This window comes from Lissotriton vulgaris, chromosome 5 (assembly GCF_964263255.1).
Source record: "Lissotriton vulgaris chromosome 5, aLisVul1.2, whole genome shotgun sequence".
Classification (NCBI taxonomy): Eukaryota; Metazoa; Chordata; class Amphibia; order Caudata; family Salamandridae; genus Lissotriton; species Lissotriton vulgaris.
Genome location: NC_141693.1, coordinates 846,081,042 through 846,094,725, shown reverse-complemented (window position 1 = coordinate 846,094,725; position 13,684 = coordinate 846,081,042). Strand labels below are relative to the sequence as shown.

Below are 13,684 nucleotides of genomic sequence, written 5' to 3'. Positions count from 1 at the left end.
CTCCTCCCAGAGTAGCCAGCCAGGTTGAGGTGAGGCAGGATTTTCCTACTAGTGAGGGTAAGTCCTTATGAGTGTAATCCTACACCATTAAATCAATGACATATCATTTGCGCAACATATGTAATCTAAATAGATGTGCACCATGTTTCTCTCTTGTCTCTTTTTGTTTTGTTACTTACTTTGCAGATACCTGGGTATGACCTGATCATCTAATAAAGACAGGAATACCGGTGGAGTATATATAAATTCATTTATTATTATTTTTTCACAAACCTTTTGCAGCAGCAATATCACACATTTTTCATCTGGTCCTGAAGAAAGCCGATGATACCTTTTGATCAATAGGCTGAAACATGTCGACCACCTAGTGACAGTGGTTCTACCTATATACCACTGTGCTGTTACTTTTTAATCCTGTCAAGCGGAACACACCAATAAAGTATTTTAGTGTATCCAGTTAGATAGTTTTAATTTTCACTTACCTTTCCTTCACACAGCGCTGCTAACCTCACTACACCTACTTACTCACATATGGGATTACCATCCCTTTGCCCAAAAAAACATCTCTGAGCTCCTCCTTTAAACTCCGGAGTAGTAGCTCCCAGTGTTGACTAGGATTTCAACACTGGTAAGGGGGACCCATATGATGAAGCATGTCACCCTCGGGTGAGTGAGGGTTCTTATCCTTAAGGGATGTCTCCCCCAGTTAGTTTTGTAGCTTCACATTGGTCATGAGAGAGGTAACCTAGCACATTTATAGTATACATATGACTATGACCGCAGTGTGTTGTAGTGAGAGGTGCTGCCTGTTTTGAAGATAAGGTGCTATTGCGGATAAATGTATACGAATGGAACTGTACGCCAGATTACATCTGTATCAGTGCAACAAATAACAGATAATGTTTTCAATAGATGCATCCAGTGGGTTAATGTCATTGTTGTTACAATATATGACAAACCTTTTCCATTTAGCCACATAGCATGCTCTGGTTGTGGGCCGTCTTGCCTCCTTGATGATATTCATACATTCTGGCGCCAAGTTGAGGTAGCCAAATTCTAAGACTTCAGGAGCCAGATAGCCAGGTTGAGCAGTTGCGGATCTGGATGCTGAATGTCGCCATGGCTCTGCGTCAAAAGCCTGGGTGTGAGGTGCAGCCTTTGATGCGGTACCACGGAGAGTTCTAAAAAGGTGGTGTACCATGGTTGGCGTGCCCACATTGGAGCAACCAGGATGAGAGTCATCGAGTGTTGCTTTAGCTTGCGTGCCACCAGTGGTATTAGAGGTGCTGGGGGAAAAGCGTACGCAAATATGCCTGACCAGTTCATCCATATCGCATTTCCCTGCCACTGTGGGTGTGGGAACCTGGCGACAAAGCTTTGGCATTTTGCGTTTTCCCTTGTGGCGAATAGGTCTATCTCTGATTGACCCCACTGCAGGAAGTACGGTTGGAGTACTGATGGATGTATCTCCCACTCATGCATCTGGTGGCTGTGTCTGCTGAGCAGATCCGCCATCTGGTTGTCCTTGCCCGGGAGGTGTTCCGCCATGAGGAAGATGTTCCTTTGAATGGCCCACTTCCACATGCTCTGAGCCAGATGAGACAACTGTGGAGAGTGTGTTCCTTCCTGCTTCTATATGTAGTACATAGCAGTCATGTTGTCCGTCCGGATCAACACGACCTTGTTGCACAGGTGTACTTTGAAAGCTTTCATTGCCATGAAGATTGCCATCAATTCCAGAAGGTTGATGTGCATCTTCTTTTGCTGTGCTGTCCATAGTCCCTGCACTGTGTAGTGGAGTACATGAGCTCCCCAATCCTGGAGAGATGCGTCCGTGGTTAGTATAATCTGTGGCACAGGCTCCTGGAACGGTCGGCCCTTGCAAAGGTTTTGTGGGTTCCACCAATGCAGAGAGTTTTATGCCCGACCGCTCACCAATACTAGGTCTTTCAACTGTCCTTGAGCCCGATTCCACGGACGTGCCAAGCACTCCTGAAGCGGACGCATGTGTAGTCTCGCGGGCGGGACTATGAAGATGCAGGAGGCCATCATGCCTATCAACTGCATGAAAACTCTTGCTGGAAGCGAGTGTTGGGGTCTGAATTTTCAGATCAGCAATTGCATGCTGTCTATCCTCACTGAATTTGGCTGAGCTTTGGCTTCCAAAGTGTTTATTGTCGCGCCCAGGTACTGTCGTACGTGGGCGGGCTGAAGAGGTGACTTTGGATAATTCAGCGAGAATCCCAGATTGTGAAGGAGATGAATGGTGCGGGACATGTGGCTGGCACACTGCTGGGCTGTCTTTGCTTGAATAAGCCAGTCGTCTAGATAAGGGTAGACATGTATGTGCTGTCTCCTTAGGTGTGCTGCTACTGTCGCCAGGCACTTAGTGAACACCCTGGGTGCCGTCGTTACTCCGAAAGGGAGGACTTTGAACTGATAATGTTGATTTTGAATAGTGAACCTGAGATACTGTCTGTGTGATGGGTGTATGGGTATATAGAAATACGCACCTTTTAGATCTAGTGTTGAGAGGAAGTCTCCCTGACTGAGTAACGGTAGAACCTGCTGTAAAGTGAGCATATAAAAATGCTCTGACAGAATGTAGCTGTTCAGAGGCCTGAGGTCCAGTATGGGTTTGAGAGACCCGTCCTTTTTGAGTATTAAGAAATACAGGGAGTACACCCCTGAGTTTTGGTCTTCTACAGGCATGGGCTCTATGGCCCCTTTTTGCAGCATGCTGACGACCTCCTGCTGCAATAAGTGTAAGTGCTCTACGGACATAGGACGGTGTCTTGGTGGTATGTTGGGTGGAGTGGATATCAGCTCTAGACAGTACCCGTACTGGACAATGTCTCTTACCCACCGTCTGTGGTGATGGATTTCCAGACCGGCAGGAACTGTTGGAGTCTCCCCCGACAAGTGTTATATGGTCGGGGGCAGTGACAGGGCGTCACTGTTTGTTATTGGCAGAGGATCTGGAATTGTTGTTTCCTCTTCCTTTGATGTTGTTTCCATGGTATCCACCCCTGTTCTGTTTATTGTAGGTGGTTTGTGTACCTCCTTTATTATACTGTGTTTGATGTGTGTTTTGGCCTCTTGAAGGTCCTCTAGTATTGGAGCGACAAAAAGAGCCACCCTGAAACTGCTGTGACTGCAGAGCCCCCATAGACTTTGCAGTCTCGTTGTCCTTTTTAATCTTCAAGTGTGGTGTCAACCTCAGGTCCAAATAAGTAGTCCGGGTTAACCAGCTGATTGAGGATAGTAGTTTGTATTTCTGGTTTGAATCCAGAGATTCTCAACCAGGCATGTCGTCTTAGCATGACGCTAGTGTTTATGGCCCTGGCTGCAGTGTCAGCTGCGTCTAGCGCACACTTAATGGAAGCATTAGTGATAAGCTTGCCTTCCTGGATTAGTAGCTCTGCTCCCTCCTTGTACTGATCTGGTAGGTGTTGCAACAGTGTCTCAAGGGTATCATAATGGGACCGGTCATATCTGGCTAAGAGCACCTGAGTGTTGGCAATGCGCCAGATGTTAGCTGCCTGCGCTGCCACTCTTTTCCGTGAAGTTTCCAGTACTTTTGACTTTGTCAGGAGGGGGAGCGTCACCTGTAGTTTGGGGTTCGCCCTCTTACGTGCATTAGAAACAACTAATGAGTCCAATGGCAACTGTCCTTTTATATAAGAAGGGTCCACAGGTGCCGGTCTATATTTTTTTTTCAATTCTAGGGTTTAATACCCTTGCGTTCTCTTTAAAAATGTCACCAGCATGCTTGAGGACCCCTTTGAGCATGGGCAGAGTCTTGACGGTTCTTTCCGAAGTGGAAAAGGTGTCGAACAAAAAATCTTCTTCAACCGGGTCAGCATGTAGTTGTACATCATGGTTACCTGCCGCTCTTAGAATAAGGGCGTTAAAGGCAGTAGTGTCCTCAGTAGGAGATGTTTTTATATTGTATGCATGAGTGTCAGGGGCATTTTGCGGATATTTTGGGTCAGCAGGGTCCGCCCATGGTTGGGTTTGATCATCGGGATCAGTGTCCACATGATAAGTGTCATCCTCGTCTTAGCCATCCCCTGCATCCACATCTGAGTAGGTGGGTGAAAAAGAGTGAGGTTCTTGTCCATAGGATTGCAGATGTTCCACAAGAGCTGGCGATGTGGTTGAATCCCTTTTCTTCTTTAGTGGAATCCTGTATGACTCCATGGGTGTTTCAGGTATTATCTTCCTTTTATACAAGGACAGCCTACCAGTGTCTGAGTCAATGAACTGCCTCGACTCGTGTTCTTCAGGCTCTTCTGTAGCTGTAGTCCCCTCGACACTCCTTTATTGGCTCCGATACCCTTTATTGGTTCGAACATCTTCGGTCGCACCATCGGTGGCAACCCGAATTTGATTGGTGTCGGAGTGGTTGGAACATTTCCGACCAACTTTGGGGTTGGGGCCTTTTTCGGGCCGACCGTTGTAGCCTTTTCCCTGATGCGCTGGAGAGATTCTGACACCTCTTTGGACACAAATGGGGTCGGCTGCGTCGACTCGACAGGGTCCTTGGAGCCGGTCTATGTTTTGGCCGCAGGTGTCGACAGAGGATCGACCCCCTCTTTCGGGTCGAGCACTTTGTCTGTGCCGACTTTCTTCGGCGCCGACTTCGCTGGTTCGACAGCCTTGACTTTGGTCTTTGGCGTCGCAATCTTCGGCTCGATGACCTTTTTGAATTTGTCGGTATCGACGTAATTTTTTTGTTTCTTCGGCTCCGAGGGGTTTGAGGCCTTGGAACCGACCGGAGTTAGCTGCACTTTCGGTTTCGGTTTTGGCAGTGAAGGTTTCGATTTCTTTGGATCGACCGATGGCATTTTTGATACTGATGGCTCTTTATATGTGTCTGTAGCCGGGCCTTTATGCAGGGCTATAGAACGAGTCTTTAGATCTCGGGTAAGGCCTTTTGGCGATCCCACGACCTAAGCCTTATGTAGTGCTTTATCTCGGACTCCCGTATCGACGGTGAGGCCTAGCTCCTCGCCTGAGCTATCTTATAAGGCCCCAAGGGCCTCTGCGTCGTCTCCTACCTCATCGACGACATTTTCTTCCTCTTCTAATATTCCCTCATCTTCGGCGTCATACTCTGAGTCATGGCTCGAAACAGGATCCGAGTGTTCACCCTGATCCTCTAGATCAACGACCTCATAGTCTTCGGTCCCAAAGATGTTTACTGGCTTAGGCGCTGATTTCTGCGACTCCAATCGATCCGCGCGACAAATCCGAAGACATTTCTTCGACCTGAACCGAGCACAGGCCATACAGTTGGCCTCGTTGTGATCCGGGGACAGGCACTTGTTGCACACCGGGTGGACATCGATGTGCGGGTATTTTGCATTGCAAAGTGGACACCATTTGAATGGGCTTCTTTCCATCGTAGGTTGAAGATCAGTTAGAGTATGGAAAGAAAACCGGCAGATTCCTCGATGTCCTTCCGAAGCAAAGTTATCGGTACCGAACGAAACTAAACCAACGCGGTCGAAAGTCATTCCCCTTTGAGATTCCCTTGAGGCACTAGAAATGTGAGAGTCCCTGGAAGGAGATCTCACTCTTCTATTACCTGGGGTAATAATGTTATAGGATCTGGGGAGGTGCTGGCCCTCTCCATTCCCATGTAGGTCCAAGTTGGCCTGGTTAAGCCTACCAATTTGTACATGGTTGTTCCCTTGATCCTGATCTGAATCTTCATTAGCATCTGATTCAGGTTCCTCCTCTACATCTGGGGGGGTTCACTCCATCTCCTGACCCTAAGGGAGCTATGCTAGCCTTCTCAAGATCATCCTTCTCCAGGATGGCTATCAGGAGGGGAATGGTAGGGTTGTGACCCTTTCTCAGCCCCCTTGAAGTGCACAGGGCACTCAAGTCCTTATGGCTGAGGTTGTCTTAGCTGGAAGGTGCCTTGGTAAGGTCAACCGTCACAGGTAGAGAGCTGGAAGCTTCACCTGTGCCAGACATGACTGCTAGTGAGGTGTAAGTGGTGCACTTACCTACACTAAGTGTTTTCCTACTGTACCTTGCTAGTGAGTTGTAGACAGGGTGTGCTAAGCCTTTGATCTACAACAACTAAGTTCAGTAGAACTTAAATATGCTAAGCTTTGTTTATATGTACCTAAGGTACTTGATGTGATCTTTCAATTTGATAAAAAGATTGCAATGGTAAAACAACAGCAAGCTCAAATCTACACCGCTGCGCACCATGTGAGAAGTTGGCCTGATATATGATGTCTCCTATTCTGGGGGCACCTTGTATCAGTCCAAACAATCCCTTATGGTGTCTGGTTGTAAGTCAACCTTATAGACAAGCTATCCTAAGGGTAGCATGGACTAAGCAGCCTTAAAGGCTTAACTCAAGAGGTCGTGTTAAGCCAGCTGTTTTACCAATCACAATCCTGTAATATCAAATGAAAGGACACCACACAAGTTATATATTATAAAAATATATGTATTTATTACTAGAATAATCCTCTATACTCTTTATGAGTCTAGAAGCACAAGCGTTTAAACAAAAGCACAGTAAAACATTCGAAAGTTGCACAACTATGGATGAGGCCAGGGGCCACGCAAACCATATACTAATATAGTGGTATAAGTATCACTAATCGAACAGTGGTAAGGCCTGGGGCCTTGGGAATCGCTGGGGCGATTCGGGACAAGTAGTAGTGAAGTCGGGAAAAGCCCGCGGGAATCGGGTGCAGCGCTTAAAGCACACGCATGCACCAATGCAAAGTCAATGGTGCGTAAAAGTTACAAAGTTACTGTTAAAGGAGTCTTCCGACTGGACTAGGATTACCAAACTTTAGATTTAGACACTAGAGGTGTATACCAGTGCACGAGCACCGGCTTTCACGAGTTACCTCACATACAGGAAGCGGGTGCACAGGTGCCAAAGTGTGTCGAGTTTGGTCACGTAGTCTGATGGCGCCTGGAGATGATGATGCTAGTTTGGTCTTCGATATGGCATTGCTGTAACAAGAGGTACGTGACCTTAAGACTTCCTGTGATGTTACAGACCGGAAGCTCGATGAATACGAGGGTAGGGCCAGGCCTAATATCTACGCATTCTTGGAGTGCCCGAGAAATTGGAAGGCCCGGCGCCAGATTTGTTTGTTGAAAACGTTATTCTCAATCATCTCAAGCCAAAGGGTCTTAGGAACTTTTTCACAATTGAACTGGCCCATAGAGTCCCAGGCGGTAGGCCCAGACCAGAGGCAACCCCTTGCCCGATGATCGCCAGGGTGTTGAATTTCCAGGACAGAGATGCGATCCTGCAGGCAGCGCAGGCCCCCCTGAGATACGAGAATACAACGCTTTCCTTCTTCCCGGACTTCACCCAGGTGGTACAGAAGCAAAGACAAAGCTTTCTTCAAGTGAAGTAGAAACTTAGGGAGAAGGGCCTTAAATATGCCATGATGTTTCCGGCTCGGCTGCAGGTGGAAATTGAGGGGGAAGGCCTGGTTCTTCAACAACCCGGAAGTGGCATCGGACTGGGTCGACAGTAGGCCCTCGGTTGGGCCGGAGGAGCGCGATTGTGGCAGAGGAGAGGAACGACTGGAACAAGAATGATGGGGGCTATGAGAACCATTACACTGACTGAGAGAATCGGGGGCGGGCGGTTCTGCCACAAATTATTAGCTAGGTTCATCTGACATTAAGACAGCTATGGACTGACCCGCCGCTCAGGTCAATTTCTAGGGGGCGGGGGAGAGAGGGGCGAGGCATTGGGCGCCTCCTCGTTACTACCTTTAGTTAGTTTAGTAGTTTGGGTGTTGGGGGACAGGCACACTGCAAGTCGGGGATGGGCGCTAGCCATATGCAGGGGTGCAGGGTGGGGGGGTGGGGCGGGGGGCAAACGTGGATGTTTGGTTCAGAGATTTCATGGTATGCACTAACGTTTGCAATGTGGTTTTCTTTGTTTAGAATCCTTTTCTCATATTTGACAATGTCGTGGTTGAGTTCTGCCCCTATCGACTTAATGCCAAGCGTTAGTCAAGGGTCGGAGGTAAAAGTGCTCAGCTGGAATGTTAATGGCTTGGGGGACAGGATTAAGAGAGGAATAGTCAACCAGTTGATTCAAAGACACTCCCCAGACGTAGTGCTACTGCAGGAGACACACCTCATTGGCAATCGCTGCATGGCTCTCCATAAAGGGGGTTACAAGTTTATGGCGCACGCTGGGTTCACCACGGGGTCCAGAGGAGTTGGTATCCTGGTGAGAAACTCCTTTGCCCTGACCGTTCAGGCTACGTGGTCGGACCAGAGAGGTTGTTATGTCTATATATCAGGACAGTGGGAGGGGAGGACGGTTACCTTCCTATCAATCTATGTCCAGCCTGGTCTTAAATCTGACACATTCCTCGACCTGGGGACTATCTTCCTCACTTTTGCCTCTGGGCCTATTGGTGCTTGGGGGTGACTTCAACGCGGTAATGGATGGAGAGACTGACCGGTACCCGACCAGGCTGCTGAGACCAGCACAAAGATGGCTCCCTGACTTCCTCAAAACGACGGGGCTGCTGGACAGCTGCAGGTTGAGTAATAGCATGTCCATAATATACTACGTGTTGATACCTGCGGTCCTGGCTGCCGCGGTCAGAGAGGCGTGTCACCTGGGGAGGGGGACCTCTGACCACACTCCCATCTTGATACTGATATAAATCGGACAGCCTGCAGTAGGTAGGGTAGCTCCTATTAGCGGTTGGCACCTGAAAGACCCTGCTTCAAAGAGAGAGGTAGCCAGGATTTCGGAAAGGTATTACCAGGAAATAGTGGGAACTGTTGACTCGGCACAGACCCTGTGGGAAGCGTACAAGACCGTCGTGAGAGGGGAGGTCCTATCGTTGGTGGCGGGGAAGAGGAAGAAACAGCAGGAGGATATGGTGAGGGCAGAAGCGGACGTGACGAGGCGGAAGGAGGAGGTGTCTGGGGCGGCAACTCCGGAGGAGATTCACCTTATAAAACTGCGACGAGATGAGTACAGGGGCCTAGCCAGAGACAGGGCGATCACTCAGAATAATGACACCCAGAGTAGAATATACGAACACGGGGACAAAGAAGGCAAATTAATCGCATGGTTCGAGAGGGGAGAGTGGGTGTCGAGGTTGGTACCGGAATTACAAGGGGCAGATGCTACCCTAGTCACAGACCCACAAGCAGGAGCGGATGAATTCACCAAATATTATAGAGGGGTATATACCTCGGTTGGAGAATATACAGAGGAGGACAACAGTGCTATGATTAGAGACATCCAGATGCCTAGGCTGTGGGATGACAAATGAGAATACTTCGATTCCTCGCCGACGAGGTGGCGCAGGTAAACAGAGTGGTGTGCTCCTAGAAAGCTACAGGCCCTAACGGAATCCCTATAGAGCTGTATAAACTGAATGCACATAAACTCGCCCCTTTTGTCCAGTCCATGTTCGTCGAGAGTAGAGTGGTGGGGCACCTCCCTTATGACCAGCGAGTGGCCAACATCGTGGTTATCCATAAGGCACGTAAACCCAGGAGGCTATGTCCCTCTTACAGACCGATCTTGCTGCTCAATGCTGAGCCTAAAATTCTGGCAATGCTGCTTGCGACCAGATTGGTCAAAGTAATAACTACCCTGGTGCACCCGGATCAATCCAGATTCATGCCACGCCGGAACACGGCCCTTAACTTACACAGATTACACGGAATACTGGGCAAGATTCCAACGATTCAGGATCCAGCAGTACTAGTGTCCTTAGACGCCACTATGGCGTTCGGCAGGGTCGAGTGGTCCTACTTATTCGCAGTATTAACAAAGAGGGGCTTTGGACCGGAGTTTATTAGTTGGGTACGTCTGTTATACACAAGCCCCCCTTGCCAGAATGGTTGTAAACAAGCGCAAATCCGATGATTTTCCCCTCTGTAGGGGAACGAGAAAGGCGTGCCTTTGCCCCCGCTTCTCTTTGCTTTGGCCTTGGAGCCCCTGGCGGCGTGAGTTTGGTGGGACCGATTGATACGGGCCTGCAATGGACATTAGAGTGGGAGGTTAAAATCTCACTATACGCCAACGATATCCTGCTCTACCTCACTAACCCTAGGGGATCCCGGATCTGTTTTCTAGATGTACTAGCCGTATTTGGCATATATTCCGGTTTCGCAATTAATTGGGCAAAATCTGTGTTCGTCCTCAGGGGCAAGCCACCAGTAATCCCACAATCGTGCCCAATACAAGTCGAACTGACAGGGTCCAAATATCTTGGTATTTATGTCACGCTTGACCCGAAGTTGCGATACACCAATAATTTGGGTCCTCCATTGACTCTGTTTGGGAGAGATGGGGAGCGGTGGAAAGCTCTTCTGCTCTCTCTGTTGGGTAGAGCGGTATTGTTTAAGAGGATGGCCCTCCCTCGATTTTTATATGTGCTCCAGAACACAATGGACCCAGTACCGGCATCCTATTTCAAAGAAATAGAGGCCCTCCAGAGGAAGCTTCTTTGGGAAGGTAGGCCCTGCATAGCTTTCCCCAAGCTCACTCTCCCTTGGTATGACGGGGGGATTGGACTGCCAGATCTTCGGAAATACTAGTAGGCCTCTCAGTTGGCGGCGGTAAATCATGCCATATATGGATCCCCTGGGGATCCGGGGTATGCAATGGACCGCTGGAAGGTACCGGATGGAGATTTTACTAGGGCTCTGATGCCAGGCCTCGCCGGTTTCCCCTAGCTGGCCCAACGGCTCACGCCGTGCATGTGTGGCACAAGGCCAATAGACATCTTGAATGGGAGGGGAAGCTAAACGCTTGCCACTCCCTTATGGAGTTCGGAGAGGCTGGGGAGTCTGTGGAAGTCCAAGAGATTTGATAAATGGAATCTTATAGGGATCACGCAGATTAAAGACGTGTGGGGGAGCGACGCAATGCATACCTTTGACTCTCTGAAGCAACAATACAGGCATCACGATAATGAGCTCTACCGATAACTCCAGATTAGACATGCTCTTCTTACGCATATCACTAGAGACACCACGCCTCCCCTCTTGAAGACCGAGTGTTAGACGGACACCTCCCGGAAAAGACTATCCCTCTATTATACAAAAAACTCAAACAAGATGGAGGACCCGTTAGGACTCATCAGAGCACACTGGAGCGCAGATGGGGTGGAACTAGACTATGAGGACTGGCAGGAGGCGGTCTCCTCTCCGAAAGTGGTAGCGATTCAGATGAGGCTTAGATTAGTACAATTGAAATTCCTCCACAGGTCATATATCACGGGACCTCGCCTGATTCGTATGGGTCGATTGGAGAGTGGAGAGTGCCAAAGGGGGTGTGGAGAGCTTGGCACTTTTATACATATCTTGTGGCACTGTACGGCGATACAGGAATACTAGTTGAAGATTCATGATGAAGTGCCAGAGGTCAGGGGGGTGGAGATCCTACCAGAAGTCCGCAGGTGTATACTAAACGTTTGGGAACCCACAGACCTAAGTGTTTACGGTAAACAGTGGGTAGCGTTGGCATGTATGGTAGCGAAATGAAATATAGCTCAGCTGTGGGGAGCCAGTCAACCACCCCGGGTCTCGAAATGAGAGGAAGACTTGGACTGGTGCATTTTTGGGGAAAAGTCAGCATATGTGGCCAGGGGTTGTCCGGAGAAATGGGAGAAGGTCTGGGGGGCCTGGAATAGATACCGTGGGGAGATCTGTGTGCCTCTGGCGCGACTGGTGGAAGCAGAGGAGCATGAATCCCCATGACCCATGATTTTTAATGTCGTGTTTATTATTCTGCACATATGGGACAGTAACAATGATCAGTGAAAGAATTTCCAATGTCACCTGATGTTTTTTCTTTGTACTTTTGTCAAATAAAAAGATTTTTTTTTTAAAAGCGTTGCAGATAATTGTTGCACATAAAGAGAAGAGAAGCCATTGAATAAGATGCAACTAAATGGGAGTGAAATAAAGCAAGTCCATTGTACGCAATGGATGAGCTTCAAGCCCCTGTTAAACTATTGTTAAACTGTGTGGTAGGCATGACCTTAAAAATAAGGGACATTTGGTTGTTGGCCATGACAAAGAGGCCAGGTCTTGGACCAAGATCAGGAAGGCTCGATGCATTGAGATCAGGAGGGGCTACAGTGGAAAGAAATAGGTGTTAGAGGAAAGATGGCGCTTAGTTAATAAATTAGCTTGGTTGCAGGTTATCAATCTGCCTCTTGAAGTCTGCCAGTGGGTGCAGCGACTTTCAAAAGGTTACCATTTGAGATACCATCAACATTTACCCTTGCCCAACAGTGTGCTCAACACAAAATAAATGTGTTTAGTTCTCTCCCATTCAACTTGTTTAATTACTGTCTACTCCATTTAGTATGCTACTTTAATTGAAGTGTACATCAACACTGAAGTCTGTTTATTGTATACATCACATACATACCCCTGCTCCAGTCAAGACGAGAATTCTTTTGCACTCTGCTAACAGCTTCACAACATCTGCAATAGTATTAATATCCTTACGCCTTTTTCTTTTTGGTGGTTCTGAAAGTAGGTTTATAACAATTTGCCACAAGGTCATGTCATCCAATTCTTGGGGGGGGATGGTGTCAGGCAATAAATTATTAAGAATTGTTCGAGGATCAGTGCCCAGCAGCAGATGTTGTTGAACAAATGTATAAGGCCCTTAAAAAAGAAGGAAAAAAGACAGTCAGCTCAAAACAAGGATTGGCAATGTCTCATGTAGTATAAAGATTTTCATTAAGCTTCAGAAACTTAACAGATACAGCAGGAGCAGTGCAAATTGTCTTAAGAAAACTTGCAGGTACAGAGCAGGTGGTGGCGGCGGAAGCAGTGTAAAACATACATTAGTGCATGCTAACACACATTAGGTACAGTAAGTGCAGCAGTGGAGCAAACATCGGTCAGTCGATAGCATGGTGCTTGGATGTCAGGTGCGAGATTGTGAGGGTCAGGAAGGAAGATGGGCAGATGGAGGCAGGGAAAGTAAAGCACAGGGAACCAGAGGGGAAGTTGAATTAGAGAGAAAACAAAGACAACTGTTTCACTGAACAAGGGCACTGCAACGCTTTTGCTAGTTAATCTTCCAGCCTCACTAGGTTGCTTCCAGTGAGAATAGGTCATGGGTGAAAAGCTGCAGTTGTGCTGTCTGGCCAGTTCAGCATGACACCTCGATCCAGATATGCTGGAATACTGAGTTTATGGCATTAAATACCTTCAACGTATTCCCCTCCCCCGCTCATTGTCTGGCATAGCGTTTAGGCAGTGTTACACTGAACCTTCCATCCCCCATCTCCCAAGGCGCTTCATCAAGTTGCATGTCTGTTCATGAGAAATAGACCTGGTCTTACATGGGCAACTCTTGCGTCCAGGGGAACCCTGGTTATACGAACAAGTTACCTTCGGTAACTAAGTATCTGGTAGAGACAGTCTAGCCACAGATTCCTGAACTTAGAATATTCCCCAGGCATCAGATTGGTCCGGAAAACTTTGCGCAGCAGCACCTCTGCGTGCCGGGGGGCGACGCTGTATGGCTCAGCCTCACGTAGTCCATGAACGTGACGTCAGCAGAGCCATATATGACCCGCCCGGCACGCCGACATCAGTTTTCGTCACAAGACGTTTCCTCGTCAGAACGCGAAGCCACCACCAAAAACTGTGAAAATATGGGAACAGTGTA

The 13,684-nt window shown here is 48.2% G+C and overlaps 1 protein-coding gene across 2 annotated transcripts in view; it reads right to left on the bottom strand.

The window, feature by feature from the left end:
• Positions 1-13,684, bottom strand: part of SIRT1 (sirtuin 1) — a 491,295-nt gene that overhangs the window by 335,244 nt on the left and 142,367 nt on the right. For both annotated transcript variants that reach the window (XM_086922398.1, XM_086922397.1), the window contains one exon: positions 12,428-12,669. In XM_086922398.1, the coding sequence (XP_086778524.1) occupies positions 12,428-12,669 (242 nt within the window). The remainder of the gene's footprint in view (positions 1-12,427; positions 12,670-13,684) is intronic.